The sequence below is a fragment of the Macaca nemestrina genome, chromosome 10 (genome assembly GCF_043159975.1).
Source record: "Macaca nemestrina isolate mMacNem1 chromosome 10, mMacNem.hap1, whole genome shotgun sequence".
Lineage (NCBI taxonomy): Eukaryota > Metazoa > Chordata > Mammalia > Primates > Cercopithecidae > Macaca > Macaca nemestrina.
The window spans coordinates 69,024,532-69,045,423 of record NC_092134.1 but is presented as its reverse complement, the minus strand read 5'-3'; the positions used below and the strand labels follow the sequence as shown (position 1 = coordinate 69,045,423).

General features: G+C 38.1%; 1 protein-coding gene across 4 annotated transcripts in view; it reads left to right on the top strand.

Annotated features, from left to right (window-relative positions):
* The window catches only part of LOC105473458 (exportin for tRNA), a 56,174-nt gene that overhangs the window by 19,870 nt on the left and 15,412 nt on the right, over positions 1-20,892 (top strand). For all 4 annotated transcript variants that reach the window (XM_011727285.3, XM_011727284.3, XM_011727286.3 and 1 more), the window contains 16 exons: positions 3,440-3,522; positions 5,210-5,266; positions 6,553-6,622; positions 7,381-7,599; positions 8,553-8,737; positions 8,839-9,007; positions 9,720-9,956; positions 11,478-11,516; positions 11,655-11,717; positions 12,351-12,475; positions 12,796-12,940; positions 13,092-13,211; positions 13,569-13,663; positions 15,807-15,876; positions 17,835-18,073; positions 19,328-19,613. In XM_011727285.3, coding sequence (XP_011725587.2) covers positions 3,440-3,522; positions 5,210-5,266; positions 6,553-6,622; positions 7,381-7,599; positions 8,553-8,737; positions 8,839-9,007; positions 9,720-9,956; positions 11,478-11,516; positions 11,655-11,717; positions 12,351-12,475; positions 12,796-12,940; positions 13,092-13,211; positions 13,569-13,663; positions 15,807-15,876; positions 17,835-18,073; positions 19,328-19,613 — 2,202 coding nt within the window. The remainder of the gene's footprint in view (positions 1-3,439; positions 3,523-5,209; positions 5,267-6,552; positions 6,623-7,380; positions 7,600-8,552; positions 8,738-8,838; positions 9,008-9,719; positions 9,957-11,477; positions 11,517-11,654; positions 11,718-12,350; positions 12,476-12,795; positions 12,941-13,091; positions 13,212-13,568; positions 13,664-15,806; positions 15,877-17,834; positions 18,074-19,327; positions 19,614-20,892) is intronic.

Sequence of the window (20,892 nt, the reverse complement as noted above, 5' to 3'; positions counted from 1 at the left end):
ATGTGCCTCTTGAAATCTTTCATTTCTTAAGTTCCAGCATCCAGTTTTTTAAAACGTACCATGATTTCTTTTTCAGAAAATTAAAACCAATGCATTATTAGTGGTTTTAATACAGAAGTTCTGCTTTTTGTCAATAAAAATGGGTTCTGTCACAGACGCGTTTTAAGCATCCAGTTCCAGGCATAATTCGGTATCCATTTAGCCAATCTGAATAACAATTTATTCGGATGAAAGGGAAGAAATCTTAAGGAAAGTGAATTCTGACAGCCCTTTTGTGGCAGTTCGGGAGTAGTGGAAACTTAATTCAGTTTGGTGGTGAGAAGAATGACTGTCTGCCAACCCTAGTTGCTCACTTGTCTATCTGTAATTCTCTGTTTTTCACATGGGCAATAAAAGTGAACTGACTCTTGTCACATAGAGTCAATAAACCATTAGAGAAAAGGTATGGGGTAGAACTAGGTGGTGAAAGCTAGGACTTGTTTGTCAGTGTCGTAGAATTTTGTTTTTTTAATTGTTAGTAATGCATAGATTCAGAATACAGAGGCTTTGTTTAAAAACTAAAAACTTCCAGGTTATCTCTCCTCTCCTTCCACTGCCCTTTTTTTTTTTTTTGAGACAGAGTTTCGCTCTGTTGCCCAGCCTGGAGTGGAATGGCGCCATCTCAGCTCACAGCAACCTCCAACTCCCAGGTTCAAGGGATTCTTCTGCCTCAGCTGGGATTAGAGTAGCTAGGATTAGAAGCGCACACCACCATGCCTGGCTAATTTCTGTATTTTTAGTGGAGACAGGGTTTCACCATGTTGGTCAGGCTGGTCTCAAACTCCTGAACTCGTGATCTCCCCGCCTCAGCCTCCCAAAGTGCTGGGATTACAGGCGTGACCCACCATGCCCAGCCTCCCACTTTTTAAAAAATAAAACACTCGTCTTTGGCTTAAAACCTGTTACTATTTAAAGAAAAGGGTATGTCATGACATTGCTAGCAGCTGAAACCACCTCTCCCCTCTTTTGTAAGTGAAATATTAGGTGATAGTGCAACATACATGATTAACTTCTACCTTGTCCCCTGGCCTCTGAGATATTCCTAAAGGAAACCCTGTGTTTCATGGACTGCTGTTAGAAACAACTAAGCTAGTAGTATCTTTTATCGCTGCCTGTGCTCTTATAGTCTTAACTTCTAAAGAGAGACATTATTTACTCTGGGCTGTTTTCCAATACCAACAACCAACTCTCTGATTCTGTGGACACCAACTGGTTGTCCTACAAATCAATTCAATTCTGACACTAGCAGGATTAGCATCACATCCCACAAGTTATGGGCTCAGTCTTACAAACCGCCCCCACTTAAGACACCAGTCGAGTCCAGAACCTCTCATATTTCTGATGATGGAGTAGCCCACAGAACTTAGAAAAACAGTTGACTTACTTGTACTGATTTATTATGAAGGATACACCTCATGAGCAGCCACATGGAAGTGATGCATAGGGCAAAGTATAGGGGAAGGGGCACAGAGCTTTTGTGTCCTCTCTAGGAACACCACCCTCTCAGCATCTCGATGTGTTTGCCAACCTGGAAGTTCAAGAGTTTTTATAGAGTTGAATCGTCAGTCCCCTCTCCCCTTCCCAGAGATTGGTAGTTAGGGCTTAAATTTCCAACACTTTAATAAATTGATCTTTCTGGTAACCAGCCCTATCCTGAGGCTGTCTAGATTTCCCACAGCAAGTTACCTCATTAACATAAGCTCTGTTGACCTCGAAGTCTCTAGCGATCCTTCCACCTTAGCCTCCCAAGTAGTTGGGACTATAGATGCATGTCACCACTCCTGGCTAATTTTTAAATTTTTTGTAGAGACAGGGTCCCACTATGTTGCCCAGGCTGGTCTTGAACTGCTGGCCTCAAGTCATCCTCCCACTTTGGCCAAAGTGTTGAGGATTATAGGTGTGAACTGCTGTGCCTGGCCCAAAGGGGCTCATTATAAATTACAAAAGACAGTCCTGTTGCTCGGGAAATCCCAAGAGTTTTAAGAGCTCTGAGCCAGCAACTGGCTGCAAAGCCCAAATGTATTTTTTTGTTATACCACATATTTAATACTATATTTGGTGATCTTCACCTGATCACCTTCATTTACCTGGTCTTCTGTCAGTGGGAGCAGCCATTGAGACCATGTATGAAAACCCATTCCCTCATTCATACAGTTACATAGTATAGGAAACTATCACCTAAGTATAAATACAGTGGCTTTGATCTGTAACCCAAAGAAAAAAATAACTTTATATCTTGATGACCCAGTGTGTGTGTATATATTTATATGTACATATACACATAAATAACTAAAACAAGTTACAGAAAGTAATATTCTTGCTAGGGTACAGTCAGAATATCTAATATTCTCTATTTCATTTTTAAAAATTGTTCAGTACCCATAAACTGATTTCATAACTAGTGGGAGACACCACCGTTTTAAAAATATTTACCAGTTGAAATTAGGTTTCTCTAAGGCTTATGTTTCTTTTACCTCATGTCAGGTTTTGTATCAGTACATAATTGGTGTCAAATCATCTAGCAGTGTTTCCAGTTGCTGTGCAATTTTCTTGTCTGTTGGAGATACTTTTCACAAGACGTTCACTACTATTTGTCCATTGCCATGTGTGAAACCTGCATCTGGTGCAACATGCTGATGGGAAGAGTGCCTGAAGTAACTCCCATTTTCCCAACAGTTTGGTAGAGAGCATATGGACTTTGTGCTGCATCCATTCTAGAGTACTCCTTGTTGGCACTGTTACTTGCAATTACAAGGCCCTGAATTCATAAACTTAGAGATAAGAAACTTCCTCAAGCTTTGACCTTTTCAGTTACTTAATATTTTTCAAAATTTATATCATGCATTTGTACTCTAATTTTAATCTCTTTAGGAAACTTACATGGTATAATTAAAGACTTGAAATACTCTCCTTTTCTGTAACAGTAGATCAGATAAGGTACACAGTATGTTTTATCTTTTATAATCACCGCTTTAATAGCAGATGTGCTATTAAATAGGAAAAGTGCCCTTTATATGCCATTTTATAATTGCATATTATAAAATGATCACACCCTTAACTCATCCTCTGCAATTTCTCAGTAGTATGGCAGTTGACAAAGCACTTGCTCTCATTCTTCATAATAACCCAGTGAAGTCTCTGGGGCATTTTTGTGTTGCTGCTGCTGTAAAAAAACAGGTTTGATTATCTAACTGATGGAATTTATATTTATTTAACCTATTTTTAGGAATGACCCCTAAGTTGCATATGTTCGGAAGCCTGTATTTAATGTTTTAGCTGTTTTTCTATTAAGTTTACTGACTTGTTATAGGTTTGCAACTCTCAGAATATTTTGTTTAGTATTAGCAGGGCATTGAGATTGTTTATTCTAAATGCATTTTTTTGTTTTGCAATCTTACAGGCCCTGGCCTATTTTGAGCAGTTAAAGATTTCCCCAGATGCCTGGCAGGTGTGTGCAGAAGCTCTAGCCCAGAGGACATATAGGTAATTAAAACAAAATTTGCATGACAATTTAAATTTCTATGGGCATGACAGGACTGTTAAATTTACCTGTATTTGGAAAGTGTTTTCATAAAAACATTTTATGACTTTTTTTTTTTTTTGCAAAGTCATTAACATATAGTCATTCCATGTAGAAATGAGAAAAGCAGTAAACCAAGAGTTTGGCCATTTCAGAATTAACTTTTCAGTAAAACCATCCTTTGCCATATATTGTGTACCTGTGACCAGATCCCAGCTGGAATAAAGTGCCGAAAAAACTTCCTTATCTTATGATTGAGAGTGATAACTGCTTTTCTAAAACATTGGTAAAGAAAGTTACTGTAAATGACATATATCTTAATTTTATTTTATTTTTTTTTCTTGAGATGGAGTCTCACTCTGTTGCCCAGGCTAGAGTGCAGTGGCGCGATCTAGGCTCACTGCAAGCTCCGCCTCCTGGGTTCACGCCATTCTCCTGCCTCAGCCTCCTGAGTAGCTGGGACTACAGGCGCCCACCACCATGCCCGGCTAAGTTTTTTGTATTTTTTTTTTTAGTAGAGACGGGGTTTCACCGTGTTAGCCAGGATGGTCTCGATCTCCTGACCTCGTGATCCGCCCATCTTGGCCTCCCAAATTGCTGGGATTACAGGCGTCAGCCACCGTGCCTGGCCTGTATCTTACTTTTTAATTTTAACTTAAGTATATAATCATTCAGTGACCAATCTTTTGATATTGGACCACAGTCTATATCTTTGTATACTAACTAGCATTCACTTTATTTGTAGGTTGGTCACACCTATAACCCATCCTCTACAATTTCAAGCATGGGTCTCTGTACAATGAGTGACGATCCATAGATTTTTAAGATATTTGTCCCCGTCTCTCGAGTTTTCTGGTTATGTAGGCCATGTCAAATATATACAAGATGTTTTCTTTCTGCAGTGTGGCTTTCTATGAAATCTTTCTAAAGCATTCAACTAACTTTTTACAGAAATAGGAACTCTTTTATACTCACTTCATTGGCAGATTGTTGGTCCCTAAAGGATCTTTGTCAGTGTTTATAGCTGGCTTACTGCAACTCTGTCACTCCCCTAGAAAGACAATTGGAAGTGGGTAATTGGTATGTTAACTTTTGCCCCCATCTTATAAGCAAGGGTACCATATTTGTAATTTAGTTTCCTATATGAAAACTTTGAAGCTGGACTGACAGTCCATGTGGCCCTGCTTGTTTTGGATTTGGCTACAATAGAACTACTGGGGTTTAATTTTAAGCAGGACTTGGATGACCATCTCTACTTTCACTCAGACTCTGGCTGTTCTGCCATTTGTCATTTTACACCTAACCTGTTATTATAAAATGAAGGGGTTGTTCCAGGAATCTTAATATCTGGAATTTAAGGGGATGGTTTGCTGTTTACAAAGCACTGTATTCAAGGTGCATCTTAATATTTTGGTAATTTTTTGCTTGTCAGAGTTAACGGAAATTTTAAATATTGTATAATATTTAAAGTTCTCATAGCTTTTTAAGTAAATGGATTTTAATGTCATAAAATGAGACCAGTAAGTATGAAACAAGCCGAAGGTCTAGTTTGAGAAACTTTTCTGCTGTGCTACTCATAACTATTTTGCCTTCGATTTCTTTTCCTCAGTTCATATTCTGCTTATCTCATTTTCTTTTTTTCTTTTTCAGTGATGATCATGTAAAGTTTTTCTGCTTTCAAGTACTGGAACATCAAGTTAAATACAAGTAAGGCTTTTCTCACTGTTTTGACTCAGATTTGCAGGGAGAGGTCATTTTTTTAATTTAATGTTTTTCTTCCTTAAGGAAACCATAATACAGGTTATAAATTGACAGTGTATATGTTATATCCAGGTTATAGATATGTTTTGATGTATCCCAGAGTGTTTTAAAAGTGCTGAGTTGGCCAGGTGCGGTGGCTGTCACCTGTAATCCCAGCACTTTGGGAGGCTGAGGCCGGTGGATCACTTGAGGTCAGGAGTTTGAGACTAACCAGCCTGGCCAACATGGTGAAACTCCATCTCTACGAAAAATACAAAAATTAGCCAGATGTGGTGGCATGCACCTGTAATCCCAGCTACTCAAGAGACTGAGGCACAAGAATTGCTTGAACCCGGGAGGCGGAGGTTGCAGTGAGCCAGGATCACACCACTGTACTCCAGAATGGGTGACAGCAAGCCTCCATCTCAAAAATTTAAAAAGTGCTGAGTTTGTTGGTTACATATAAAAATCCAAGGCTGGGTGCAGTGGCTCATGCCTATGATCTCAGCACTTTGGGAGGCCAAGGCAAGAGGATCGTTTGAACTTCAGGAGTTTGAGACCAGCCTGGGCAACATAGTGAGACCTCATCTCTACAAAATTTTTTTTAAAAATTAGCCAGGTGTGGCTACCTGCTTCTATATTCCCAGCTACTGGGGAAGCTGAGGCCAAGAGGTTGAGGCTTCAGTGAGCCATGATAGTACCACTGCACTTAAGCCTGGGCAACACAGCAAGACCTTGTCTCAAAAAAAAAAAAAAAGAAAATCCAGACATTTCACAGAAAAATCTAGATTTCCAGCTTTTCTGGAAAAGTCAGAATATCTGGTAACACCAGGCCTGTTTTTCTACACGACAGCTCTCAGAGTTAAGTGACTGCATGGGCGCTTGTGTTCAGAATCTCTGACTTACTAATTAATCCAAATAACGAATCAGTACTGAGAGGATTCCTAGTTCACCTGTTGGTTTATTCTGTAGATCACAGACCACAAAACATACTTTCTTTTGAAAAATTGTGTAGCTGTCATTTGTTTCAACATGAATAGAATCACAAATTAAAGATTGATATTGATATCCTACCTGCCACTCTCGTCCTTATCTGTAAAGCAGTGATGAGTGGCATTATCAGTTTATGTTAGGAAACTTTAGATAATTGAGAGCTATACAAATTTTCCCTTTTAAATATTTGAGGCTGTTATTTTTCACAACTATAGATACCAAATATAGCCATTATTCTTTTTCTTCTCTATTTTGAACAGATACTCAGAACTAACCACTGTTCAACAACAACTAATTAGGGAGACGCTCATATCATGGCTGCAAGCTCAGGTAAAATCGTAATTTCATTCAGTACCTCAAATTACTAGATATTTAAACTTGTTTTTGCAAGAGTTTGGAACTTTACCTCAAAGATTTTGATCAGTGTTCCTCCATTTGATTTTATAGCTTTTTTAAAAGGTGCTGGTTTTAAAGATCATGGAAGTGGGAGTTTAGCAATAATTTAATAATTATATCAATGACTGAAATGGTCATAGCTTCCATGACACCTTGTGGAAACTTTGGTTTTAAAATGTAGTTGTTTTTCACTACTTGACAAACTCTGCTTTCTGTTTGGCTCTTAAAGGTGAGCCCTCCTGGACAGGCTCTCCACAAGAGCCCTTTATAAAGGGCCAGTTGAGTTCTTTTCAGTTAATTTTAGCTAATCTTAACACGTAAAGCAGTTGTGTAGCTAGAGTTTTTATTTTCCTTAAAGAGCAAGTAGACAGAAGAAAAACAATTTTTTTTCTTAGAAGAAATGATAGGAACTATTAAAACTCTGCACATGAAACTTTTCTGTCAAAGTGTAAGAATGAGGAATAACCATTACAGCCTTTAATGGTTCATTTAATTGTTCTTCATCTGTCCAATCACTTAAATACTTTTGATAATTTTGAAAATCATAATTATCAAAATAATTTTGAAGAATATTTGTTGCATAGTTTATCTGAGCCATGTTGACATTTGATGAAGCTTTGCCTTTTAATAAGACAACATGTTTCTGGGTCTTTTCAATTTACATTTAATTTTATGGACTGTTTCTCTGTCAGATGCTGAATCCCCAACCAGAGAAGACCTTTATACGAAATAAAGCCGCCCAAGTCTTCGCCTTGCTTTTTGTTACAGAGTATCTCACTAAGTGGCCCAAGTTTTTTTTTGACATTCTCTCAGTAGTGGACCTAAATCCAAGGGGAGTAGATCTGTACCTGCGAATCCTCATGGCTATTGATTCAGAGTTGGTGGATCGTGATGTGGTGCATACATCAGAGGCAAGTAACCATGGATTTTTTATATTTAATGTTAAGTTTTGTAGGAGATAATGGGCACATACTAAAAGGAGCAGAAAGCTTTCTTGAGGTAAACTTTCTTAAGTTATATAATTATAAATTTACTTAATGTTTTGGATTGTATTTTATGAAGGAACTCAAACTTGGTTATTTTTTTTCCAGAGGTATATTGAAATTAAAGTATTGCGTTAATTTTTTTTTTTTTTTTTTGTGAGACGAAGTCTTGCTCTGTTGCCCAGGCTGGAGTGCAGTGGCGCAGTCTTGGCTAACTGCAACCTCCGCCTCCCGGATTCAAGCAATTCTCCCACCTCAGCCTCCCAAGTAACTGGGATTATAGGCACATGCCACCACACCTGGCTAATTTTTGTATTTTTTGTAGAGATGGGGTTTTGCCGGGCTGGGCTTGAACTCCTAACCTCAGGTGATCCGCCCACCTTGCCCTCCCAAAGTGCTGGGATTACAGGCATGAGCCACTGCGCCCAGCCTAAATTTTTTTTAACTAGGCAAATACCATAGCGACATACACAAGTTGATTTTCTTTTATGAATCTGTTGAGAAAGGTAGTCTCTATTTAATACTGCTATATAGTCCCTGAGCAAGGAAGAAGCATTGTTTAGGAGTTGTCAATGTTGTTGCTTCTGTATTCTTCATCACATAGTATAAGTACTTTGTTACTGTATTGAGAAATACCTTAAAACATGCTTAAGATTTCTAAGCAATGCTTATTTATAGTTTGTATTTACTAAGAAATTGACACTGAGGAGTAGAACAGAAAGAGGAAATACAAAGAATCACAGGATATGAGCTTAGAGCTTGTAAATAGGAAATACTGGTAGAGAATGTGTTAACAAGCCTGCAAGTTTACTCTGTGCAAGTATATTCAGCTATCAAACATTTTGTAAGGTAATGTGTGCATTTGGCGTTTTGTATTTTAGGAGGCTCGTAGGAATACTCTCATAAAAGATACCATGAGGGAACAGTGCATTCCAAATCTGGTGGAATCATGGTACCAAATATTACAAAATTATCAGTATACTAATTCTGAAGTGACATGTCAGTGCCTTGAAGTAGTTGGGGCTTATGTCTCTTGGATAGACTTATCCCTTATAGCCAATGATAGGTAAGTATGCCTATTATTTTTAATAGCATAAACTTGTAAAATACAGTATCTAAAACTCATGACTTTGAAAATGTTACAACAATTTTATTTTCCCATTCCAGGTTTATAAATATGCTGCTAGGTCATATGTCAATAGAAGTTCTACGGGAAGAAGCATGTGACTGTTTATTTGAAGTTGTAAATAAAGGAATGGACCCTGTTGATAAAATGAAACTAGTAGAATCTTTGTGTCAAGTATTACAGTCTGCTGGGTTTTTCAGCATTGACCAGGTTGGTAAATTTATATAAAAACCTATATATAAAGTTGTTAGAACAAACTGGGATAGGTACTAAGTTAAATATAATGTTAGGTTTTTTTTTTCTTCTAAATGTTATAAACTCTCCTTGAGATTATAATATAAACCACTGCATCTAGCCAAAATGTTCTCAGTAGCATTCTCCTTAGAAAATAGGTTATACCAGTTCTTAAACTTGAAAGCCTGGAATTGCAAATTTCTCACAAACTCAGGAGATGCTCACACAACTTGTTCATAGTGGAATTGAGATTTTTTGTTTTGTTTTGTTGTTTGAGATGGAGTCTCGCTCTGTTGCCCAGGCTGGAGTGCAGTGGCAGTCTCAGCTTACTGCAACCTCCATCTCCCGGGTTCAAGTGATTCTCCTGTCTCACCCTCCCGAGTAGCTGGGATTACAGGCACACGCCACTACACCCGGCCAATTTTTTACTTTTTTGGTAGAGACGGGGTTTCACCATGTTGGCCAGGCTTGTCTCGAACTCTTGACCTCAGGTGATCCACCCACCTTGGCCTTCCAGAGTACTGGGATTACAGGCATAAGCCACGATGCCCAGCCTGGAATTGTTAAATATATAATGTCACTTTAAAATTGAATCCTGTAATTAGCACTTGATTCATACTAAAGTTCAGTTTTTCCTCTTAGCTTGGGCATGCAGTTTTAAACAGAAATGTGTCTTCATTGCTTATAGGAAGAAGATGTTGACTTCCTGGCCAGATTTTCTAAGCTGGTAAATGGAATGGGACAGTCATTAATAGTTAGTTGGAGTAAATTAATTAAGAATGGGGATATTAAGAATGCTCAAGAGGCACTACAAGCTATTGAAACAAAAGTGGCACTGATGTTGCAGCTACTAATTCATGAGGATGACGATATTTCTTCTAATATTATTGGATTTTGTTATGATTATCTTCATATTTTGAAACAGGTAAGTTTTTGTTTTATTCTTTTTGCTCAGTACATAATAATACAAAGGAGCCATGGAGAAGTGGAAAATATGGAAAAATTAAAAATGAGAAAATACCCATAATTCTACTACTTAAAAGATATTTACTGTTAAATACTAATGTATTTCCATCTTAAAAAAAAAAAGAATTGGCCAGGAAATAGTTTCAGGTTCTAAATTCAGTAGACTAACCAGCTTCAGAGGTAGTTATAGGTTTAGGTTATTTTTTTATTTTGAACCTGTCTTTGTGAATACTGTTGAAATTTTAATAAGCATGGTTTGTTATTTTAATTTACATGTACATCATTCATTTCTCATAAACTATTCATTTATTTATTTATTTTTGAGAGAGAGTTTTGCTGTTATTGCCCAGGCTGGAGTGCAATGGCATGATCTCAGCTCACCACAACCTCCACCTCCCAGGTTCAAGCGATTTTCCTGCCTCAACTCCCGAGTACCTGGGATTATAGGCATGCACCACCACGCCTAGCTAATTTTGTACTTTTGGTAGAGACAGGGTTTCTCCATGTTGGTCAGGCTGGTCTCAAACTCCCTACCTCAGGTGATCGCCCACCTCAGCCTCCCAAAGCGCTGTGATTACAGGTGTGAACCACCAAGCCCGGCAACAATTTTTTATGATTAAAGTGTCCCCCACTTCCAGAAAGAACTTGTAGGTGGTGTTAGTCTCCATATTATAGATGGAGAAATGGAAAGAGCCATTTCTGTATATTTACATTGAATTAATTGAATCAAGTCAAGCTTAAAATACCTTCCCAAATGAGTTTAGTTTCTGTTTTGTTGTAGTAAACATAACATGTATCTTTATGTATACTTTAAGAAATTTTATGCAGCAGTGTGGAAAGGTATGATCACTACTGGTAATCCCATTGTACAACTCCTAATGGTTTTGTAGGCTTGTTTGGCTTTGTTTAAAAACCTTTTTTGCAGAATATGTTGTAGGTGTCTTTGTCTACATGTCAAGTTACTTACTAGAAGTGGCATTACTTGATCTTAAGTTAGGTTAGGTACATTTTAAATATAGGCAGCTGCTGCTAAACTGCCCTCCAAAAAAGTTGTGTGCATGTTTTCAAAGATCTTAATTGATTAGAGGCCGGGCATAATGGCTGTCACTTGTAATCCCAGCACTTGGTAAGGCTGAGGTGGGAGGATTGTTTGAGGCCAGGAGTTTGAGACCAGCCTGGACAACATAGAGAGACTCCATCTCTATAAATAATAAAAAGAAAACCAGCCAAGCATGGTGGCACGCGCCTGTGGTCTCACCCTCCTGTGGGAGGGTGAGGTGGGAGGATCTCTTGAGCCAGGGAGTTGGAGGTTGCAGTGAGTCATGACTGTGCCACTGCACTCCAGCCTGGGCAACAGAGCAAGACCTTGTCTCAAAAAAAAAAAAAAAAAAAAAGAAAGGTCTTAATTGGTTAGAAAAATGTTCTGATATGCAGGTACAACTTTAGAAAACCTAATAAGTTATTGCTTACTTTTTAACAGCTTACAGTGCTCTCGGATCAGCAAAAAGCTAATGTAGAGGTAATTGACTTTATGCTTCTTTTAAACCAATGATAGATTCTTAGTCTGTAATTTGCCTTGAAATGTAGCTTAATTTCAAATTATATCAAATTAGAAGGAGACTGACAAAAACTCTTTTATTCTCAATTTTATTCTTAGGCAATCATGTTGGCCGTTATGAAAAAATTGACTTACGATGAAGAATACAACTTTGAAAATGAGGTAAGAAATTTTTTTTGTTGAGGAGAAAGGAGTTTTAATTTTATTATTTACTTATATCAAATTAATATTTCAAGTTTTTATTGTTTTGAAAAACTTAAGAGTTGTAAAAGGATAATGGTGGTGATGACCAACACACTGTGCACTTGGGATGTGCCAGCCTCCTAACATTTAATATCTCCAGTTATACCACAGTATTACCACTTTTTACAGTGGATATTGACTTACAAGAATAAATAAGGTGCAAGATTTCAAAGCCCATTCTAGTGCTAGACTATTGTCTTTAACCTTCTTAGACTATTTCTGGCTCTAGGCTTTTGAGGCCTATGGCTGTGTGCAGAAATACTTATTTGTGAGCTAGAGGGGAGAAGTTATTAAGCATACTAAGTTTTTCTATATAAATAGTGACAAAAAATAAAAGTACAAAATGTGTAAATGCAGAAAAATACAGAACTGGATATTTACATGAATTTTAAGGTCTTTTAAGTTTTTTATTTATTTTTATTATTATACTTTAAGTTTTGGGGTACATGTGCAGAATGTGCAGGTTTGTTACATTGGTATACATTTACCATGGAGTTTGCTGCACCCATCAACCCTAAGTTTTTTAAATGAGGATTTTAACCTGTATCATAGGGTGAAGATGAAGCCATGTTTGTAGAATATAGAAAACAACTGAAGTTACTGTTGGACAGGCTTGCTCAAGTTTCACCAGAGTTACTGCTGGCCTCTGTTCGCAGAGTTTTTAGTTCTACACTGCAGTAAGTTTGTCATTACTTTTGTAACAAGCCTACTTCTTTCTTTTGCTCTTTGATATGGGTCAAAAGAAATGATTCATATGACTTACTAATCCATGTTACTTATTGAGATCTTATGTGTATCTCTGGAAACAATGAAGTCTCTTCTTGATTTCTCTTGATCCTTTCTACCTTTGTGATATATATTATATTGCCTGGGAAAGTTAACAATTGCTATGACTTTTTAATAATTAAAAAGACTTTTGTTGGTGTCTTACCCTGTGCATAATTCACTGTATGAAAAATTTATCTTTAAATCTCACTGACATATTATACCTTGGTAGGAACTGGCAGACTACACGGTTTATGGAAGTTGAAGTAGCAATAAGATTGCTGTATATGTTGGCAGAAGCTCTTCCAGTATCTCATGGTGCTCACTTCTCAGGTGATGTTTCAAAAGCTAGTGCTTTGCAGGATATGATGCGAACTGTAAGTATACTGAAGATAATTTTGACCATAAATTTCTGTTTTCAGTATAAGCTAATGGGAGTTCCTTGTTAGAACTTAGTATATGTTAATACTGGGGCATTTTGATGTTCCAATAAATAAGAAGAGGTTTCTTAACTTTTTCCTGCTCTAGTTGGTAACATCAGGAGTCAGTTCCTATCAGCATACATCTGTGACATTGGAGTTCTTCGAAACTGTTGTTAGATATGAAAAGTTTTTCACAGTTGAACCTCAGCACATTCCATGTGTACTAGTAAGTACTCTGGATTTTTTGTTACTTTACATGGATTTCAGCTAATGACTTGATAGCATTGTATTTTTCTGTCTATAACTTTTCTCAGAATCAGAACCTCTCAGAAATGCTTGGCACACTCTGAAAGTAACCCCTCCTCCATTTCTTTTAAATGGATAGTTTGTGCCCAATTAGCCAATCAACTAAAACAAGTTCTCAGAGGACTGTTTATGTGTAGTTTAGAATTACTTGTGTATTCCTGGTTCCTGCGTTTTAGGAGCTAAGATGTAAAATTTGGTGTGAACAAAAATGTAGCATGACAATAGCAACAAAACCCCTGAAAAAGTGCAGAAATAGTAAAAGTGTCTCCTTCTTTAGATGGCTTTCTTAGATCATAGAGGTCTGCGGCATTCCAGTGCAAAAGTTCGGAGCAGGACGGCTTACCTGTTTTCTAGATTTGTCAAATCTCTTAAGTAAGTATAAAATTGCAGCTAATATGTTGTTTTTTAAATTACTGAATTGATGTAAAACAATAGTAAAGACATGGAATCAACCTAGGTGCCCATCAGTGGTGGATTAGATAAAGAAAACGTAGGCCAGGTGTGGTGGCTCACGCCTATAATCCCAACACTGGGAGGCCGATCACGAGGTCAGGAGTTCAAGACCAGCCTGGCCAACATGGTGAAACCCCATCTCTACTAAAGATACAAAAAATTAGCCAGGCGTGGTGGTGGGTGCCTGTAATCCCAGCTACTCAGGAGGCTGAGGCAGGAGAATCGCTTGAACCTGGGAGGTGGAGGTTGCAATGAGCCAAGATCGCGCAATCGCACTCCAGCGTGGGTGATAGAGTGAGACTCAGTCTCAAAAAAAAAGAAAGAAAAAATGCAGTACACATACACCATGAAATACTAAACAGCCATAACAAAGAACAAAATCATGTCCTTTGCAGCAACGTGGATGCAACTGGAGGTCTTTAAGCAAATTAATGCAGAAACAAAAAATGCCACATGTTCTCACTTATAAGTGGGAGCTAAATTTTGGGTACACACAGACATAAAGCTGGGAGCAACAGACATTTGGGACTCCAAAATGAGGGAGGGAGTGGGGCAAGTGCTGAAAAACTTCCTATTGGGCACTGTGTTCAATATCTGGGTGATGGGATTGGATCAATAGAAGCACAAATCTCAGCATCCCATGATATGCCCGTGTAACAAACCCCCTGAATTTAAAATGAAGATGGAGGGCTGGCGCAGTGGCCCACTCCTGTAATCCCAGCACTTTGGGAGGCTGAGGCAGGTGGATCACCTGAGATCGGGAGTCCAAGACTAGCCTGGCCAACATGATGAAACCCGGTCTCTACTAAAAATACAGAAAATTAGCCAGGCGTGGTGGTGGGTGCCTGCAGTCCCAGCTAATGGGAGGCTGAGGCAGCTTTGGGAGGAGGCTGAGGCAGGAGAATCGCTTGAACCCAGTAGGCAGAGTTTGCAGTGAGCAGAGATCGTACCACTGCACTCCAGCCTGGATGACAAGAGTGAAACTCTGTCTCAAAAAAATAAAATGAAGATGGAAATGAAAAAAAAGTAGACATATAAATTATTTTCCAAGTGCCTATGGTAGATTTGGTTCTTCCTGTTCAAGTCAAGTCATGTTTTGTCAGGTAGATGTCCCCCCCCCGACTTTTTTTTTTTTTTTTTTTTTTGAGACAGAATTTCACTCTTGTTGCCTAGGCTGGAGTACAATGGTGCGATCTTGACTCACTGCAACCTCTGCCTCCTGGGTTGAAGCGATTTCCCACCTCAGCCTACCGAGTAGCCAGGATTACAGGTGCCCATCACCACACCTGTCTAATTTTTTGCATTTTTAGTAGAGATGGGGCTTCACCATGTTGGTCAGGCTGGTCTTGATCTCCTGACCTGAGATGATCCACCCTCTTCAGCCTCCCAAAGTGCTGGGATTACAGGCATGAGCCACTGCACCCAGCCCCCATTTTATGTTGCCACTTCCTTTCCTGTTCATCAGGCAAGTACTTAGTTCAATACTAAAAGTTTTTATTATTTGTTGTTGTTGTTATTTTTTTGAGACAGGGTCTCACGCTATCGCCTAAGCTGGAGTGTAGTGGCTTGATCCCAGTTCACTGCAACCTCAACCTCCTCAGGCTCAGGTGATCTTCCTACCTCAGCCCCCGGAGCACCTGGGACTACAGGCGTGTGACAGTGGCCAGCTAATTTTTGTATTTTTTGTAGAATCGGTCTCACCGCATTGCCCAGGCTGGTCTCAAATTCTTCAGCTCAGTCTTCCCACCTCGGCCTCCCAAAGTGTTGGGATTACAGAAATCAGCCACTGCACCTGGCCTGTATTATTCTTTACTAGTACCATTTTCGGGGAATGAAAACTACTCCTTATTAGGCTTATAAGATTGTAAGTCATTTTGACAGTCTTATCACTACAGAGCAGATAAAGGTAATTTTTAAAAATTAACCATAGCTAATCTTAATCAGAAGTGACTAGCCTACAACTGAACTTTTTTTTAGTTCTGTCTTAAAGGGGGAATTTGGTATTTTACCACTGTTTTGAGCACTGTTATTAATTGTGATTTTCCTTTTTGCTGTTTTTCAGTAAGCAAATGAATCCTTTCATTGAGGATATTTTGAATAGAATACAAGATTTATTAGAGCTTTCTCCACCTGTAAGTATCTGTCTCTTAAGATATTTTACCCAAAAATCATTTAAGCCACACATGCCATTAGGTTTACCTTTGTGGGCATTTAAAAAAAACGGGTGGTGGAGGGAGGTGTATGTGCAAAGATTAGTTCTATTTACCAAAATTCTGTTGACATAGTAAATAAAATATAGTAATAGGAATCAAGAGTTGACAGATCAATTTGGCAGCATGGGGTAGATATATTGTTAAAATGTTGAAGCATTTTATGAAGAAGAAAAAATTAAAGATGAGCTTGCTGTTAAGTTAAAATGAAAAGTATATTAGAAATTTTAAAAACGAAAAGAAAATAAAAATTGAGAAAAAAAATTCAACTTCTAAATTATTCTGTTTAGTCCTATGATTGTATTAGCCATTCTTAGCAGCTGCTACTGCTAGATCAAAGGTTTTCCCTGTCATTTCAGGCTTAGGGTAAAAAAAAAATTAAGTGCTTGTCAATCTGAATATTTTGGCGTTGGGATTGGGCCATAATCCCAAGCGTTAAAATCCTGAAATCCTAAAAACCACAATTCCGAAAGATCAAAATCTTAAAAATATACTCCTGGAAAAAGTAATTTTAAAAAATTATTTGAAAGACATTGCTTTACATTTTTAAAAGGGAATGTATTTGAGAAACATGTAAAAACATGACAGCACTTCATAGTCCACTTTACACAATAAAATAGGCAATAATAACATATGCTTTTGCAAGTATAAGCACTCAGTTATAAAAATGACAGTTACATGGGTAAAACAGGAGCAGACAAACTGTATTCATAAAGAAATAGATCAGAAAGCAAAATGTGTAAGTGCATATCACTATGGTTAGTAATTGTGTGCCACTCAGTTTTATAACTGCGCTTACCTGAAATAACCATGACAGACAACCTAAGTCTTGAGGAAATTGATAAAAAATGGCAATGGGTCACTACAACATATGCAGTCACCCAAAGAACTGAGATCACAAGAAATTTTATGTTTCACAGATGCAGATATACAGAAAGGACCTTTCTTGTGTACATGCACAGTGTTTACACACACAGTTAATGCTGTGTGTAATGCACTTTTGTGGAGTCAAATCTCTGATGTTCAAGGCAGCAGAAGAAAAGTCTGTCCAGCTTTCAGAGAGAGACCAATTCGCCTTATGTATTTGTTCTCTCAGTGCCCCTGGTCAATTGGATGGTGCCCGCCAACACTGAGGGCAGGTCTTCCCCACCTAGTCTACTTGGACCAACTAATCTTTGTTGGAATGACCCTCACAGACACATGCAAAATAATGCTTTACTATGTATTTATTACTTAATTATTTAAAAGAAGTGTAGGTAGCCCTCTAGTACTTTTTTTTTTTTTTTTTTTTTTTTTTTTTTTTTGAGACAGAGTCTTGGCTCTGTCACCCAGGCTGGAGTGCAATGGCATGGTCTTGGCTCATTACAACCTCCATCTCAGGTTCAAGCAATTCTCCTGCCTCAGCCTCCCAAGTAGCTGGGACTACAGGTGTGCCACCACACCCAGCTAATTTTTTGTATTTTTAGTAGGGACAGGGTTTCACCATGTTGGCCAGGCTGGTCATGAACTCCTGACCTCAAGTGATCCGCCTGCCTCGGCCTCTCAAAGTGCTAGGATTACAGGCATGAGCCACCACATGTAGCCTAGCCTCATAACAATCTTATAAATAAGATCTTTACAAAAGAAAACAAGTTAGAAAGCTAACTTTAATAAATCATGATCATTTGTAGAGTCTTGTCAGGGCTGGAATTAGAACCATGATCTGTTGACCTCCAATTTAGTTTTCATTCTATGGTCCTGGGAGAAAATTTGTCTTTATAAGTATTTGATACATGAGTTGGTGTGATAGATTACATTTCCTGTTCCTAATGCACGTTTTCTCATTAAATGAGAGGAACTCAAAAAATAAAAACTTTTAGTAAGACTAAATTTCATTCTAGGAGAATGGCCACCAGTCCTTACTGAGCAGCGATGATCAACTTTTTATTTATGAGACAGCTGGAGTGTTGATTGTTAATAGTGAATACCCGGCAGAAAGGAAACAAGCCTTAATGAGGAATTTGTTGACTCCACTAATGGAGAAGTTTAAAATTCTGTTAGAAAAGTTGATGCTGGCACAAGATGAAGAAAGGCAAGCCTCTCTAGCAGACTGTCTCAACCATGCTGTTGGATTTGCAAGGTAAGTGTGATCACAGTTAAAACTGTGAAGTCCATGTATCTACACAAACAGAACCACTTGTTTGGTGAGCACACACATTTGTGTTTCCACAGTTGGATAGTCCAGAGAATTGTCTAAATCTTTGTCCTCCAAATCCAGTCGGTTAGATTCAGTTGAAGAAGGGGATAGATTACATACCATTTGCATTTTTGCCTTGACAGCTGTAAATCTTTAACCCCTCTGACTTCTTTGGTATAAATGGGTTGTGTGTTTAAGGGGATCAGCTAAAGAGTTAATATACTAAAGATATATTGGGATGGGATGTCTTTGGTTAGTCTTGGTTACTTGAAGAGAAGAACCTGAGGTTTCTCTTTAGTTGTTTTGTGTCCTGAAGACCATCCAAGCAGCTATTTTTTCCCCCTCTACCCATACTTTTTGTTGACAAACAATAAACAGTGGCATGAAAGTTGTAAAGAGTGCTAATTAGAAGTTAAATTATTCTATAATATACTTAAGAACAAGAGCTAGATATTAGAAAGTTGTATAAATAATTTTGAAGATAGTTTTCTAAATTTAAATGAGTAGTTTGCAGATTACCTAGTACAGCCTAGTCATAACGAGTGGATTTGTTTTCTCTTTTCTGTCTACTTTGTCAATAGGATTTTTCTCTTTCTTTTTCTTTTTTTTTTTTTTTTTTTGTGGGAGACAGTCTCGCTTTGTCACTCAGGCTAGAGTGCAGTGTTGTGATCTCGGTTCACTGCAACCTCCGCCTCCCAGGCTCAAGTGATTCTTGTGCCTCAGCTTCCAAGTAGCTGGGATTACAGGCATGTGCCACCACACCCAGCTAATTTTTCTATTTTTAGTAAAGACGGGTTTTCACCATGTTGTCCAGACTGGTCTTGAACTCCTGGCCTCAAGTGATTTGCCTGCCTCAGCCTCCCAAAGTGCTGGGATTAGAAGCATGAGCCACAATAGCCAGCCCAGTCAATAGGATTTTAATAAAACATTTAGGTAGACTCACATTAGAAGGATTATATTAACTCCATGTCATTCATTTAAATTAATTTGAGCTCTTTTGTTCTGGAAAGATAATTGGAAGCAGTAGTTTACAAATAGCCATATTAACTAAAGATGGAAGTAATTGTGATGTGGAAAATAAAGGTCTGGTTATTTAGTTTTGTTAATTTTGTAATTTGTTGTGTGTTGCTTTTGAATACTCCATAACGCTTTCAAAGAATCAAGTTACATCTGATTGCCTGATTTTTGCTTATATAGTCGAACCAGTAAAGCTTTCAGCAACAAGCAGACTGTGAAACAATGTGGCTGTTCCGAAGTTTATCTGGACTGTTTACAGACATTCTTGCCAGCCCTCAGTTGTCCCTTACAAAAGGATATTCTCAGAAGTGGAGTCCGTACTTTCCTTCATCGAATGATTATTTGCCTGGAGGAAGAAGTCCTTCCGTTCATCCCATCTGCTTCAGAACATATGCTCAAAGATTGTGAAGCAAAAGATCTCCAGGAGTTCATTCCTCTTATCAATCAGATTACGGCCAAATTCAAGGTACCGCAAACCTTCAGAGCTCTGAAAATCTCTTGAAGATCAGATGTACTTATCTTCAGACATGTTTTGGATTTGCCCTTGGGTTTCTTTCTTTTTTTTTTTTTTTTTAAATGAATTACTTGAGAGCATCATGGATCATATGTATTTTTATCATCTGTGGTGTTTGGCACACTGCCTGATACATAGGTCATGCTTAATAGATGTTTGAATATAAACAGACCCTGTATGCTTTGTGTAGCAAAAGAAAACAACTAGTTGGCTGTTTTAGAAGAGCATATAAAAACAGTACACTGAGTACTAAATGTCTAAAGAAATAAGAAGCACCATAATTTGGGTACCCAAGCAAGGGTTAAAAGTAATTCAATGTATTAAAGTCAGTTTTCTGTAGGACATTTAAACTGGCTAATAAAAGTTGTTAATACTTACATAGTACTTCTTTTTTTCTTTTTTCTTTGTATGGAGATAATCTCGCTCTGCCACATAGGCTGGAGTGCAGTGGCGCAGTCACGACTCACTGCAACCTCTACCTCCCAGGTTCAAGCGATTCTTGTGCCTCAGCCTCCTGAGTAGCTGGAACTATAGGTGTATGCACCACACCAGGCTAATATTTTGTACTTTTAGTAGAGACAGCGTTTCCCCATGTTGGCCAGGCTAATCTCGAACTCCTGACCTCAAGTGATCCTCCTGCCTCGGCCTCCGTAAGTGCTAGGATTACAGGCATAAGCCACCACACCTGGCCACTTACATAGTACTTTCTATGTTCAAAATCTATTCTAAGCACTTTTTGTACATTTACTTACTTGATTTTCATACCTACCCTAGAAGATAGGGATTATATGTTATAGTTGAGGAAACTGAGGCATGGAGAAGTTAATGGATTTGCCCAAGAGTTCATAAAACTCAAGAGTTCATTTGTAAGCAAGCATTGAGGACGTTATTAAACGATGTTTTTTACCTTTGTTCCAAAAAAAAAAAAAAAACCCTAAGAGTTGAATCATATAAACTGATTTATAGTTTAGCAAAACAATTCATTTTTTGAGAATTTAATTTTGAAAATATTCCATGGCAATATTTTATTGTGAAATATGTCTATAATTTTAACCTAAATCTGAATCTGTAGGAAAGGGTTTAAATTGAATGATCTTGGGTCTTCTAGTAATATTTTTTAAGGTTTTTCTCCCCCACCTTGAAATGGAGTCTTGCTCTGTTACCTAGGCTGGAGTGCAGTGGTGCGATGTTGACTCACTGCAACCTCCACCTCTCAGGTTCAAGCAATAAC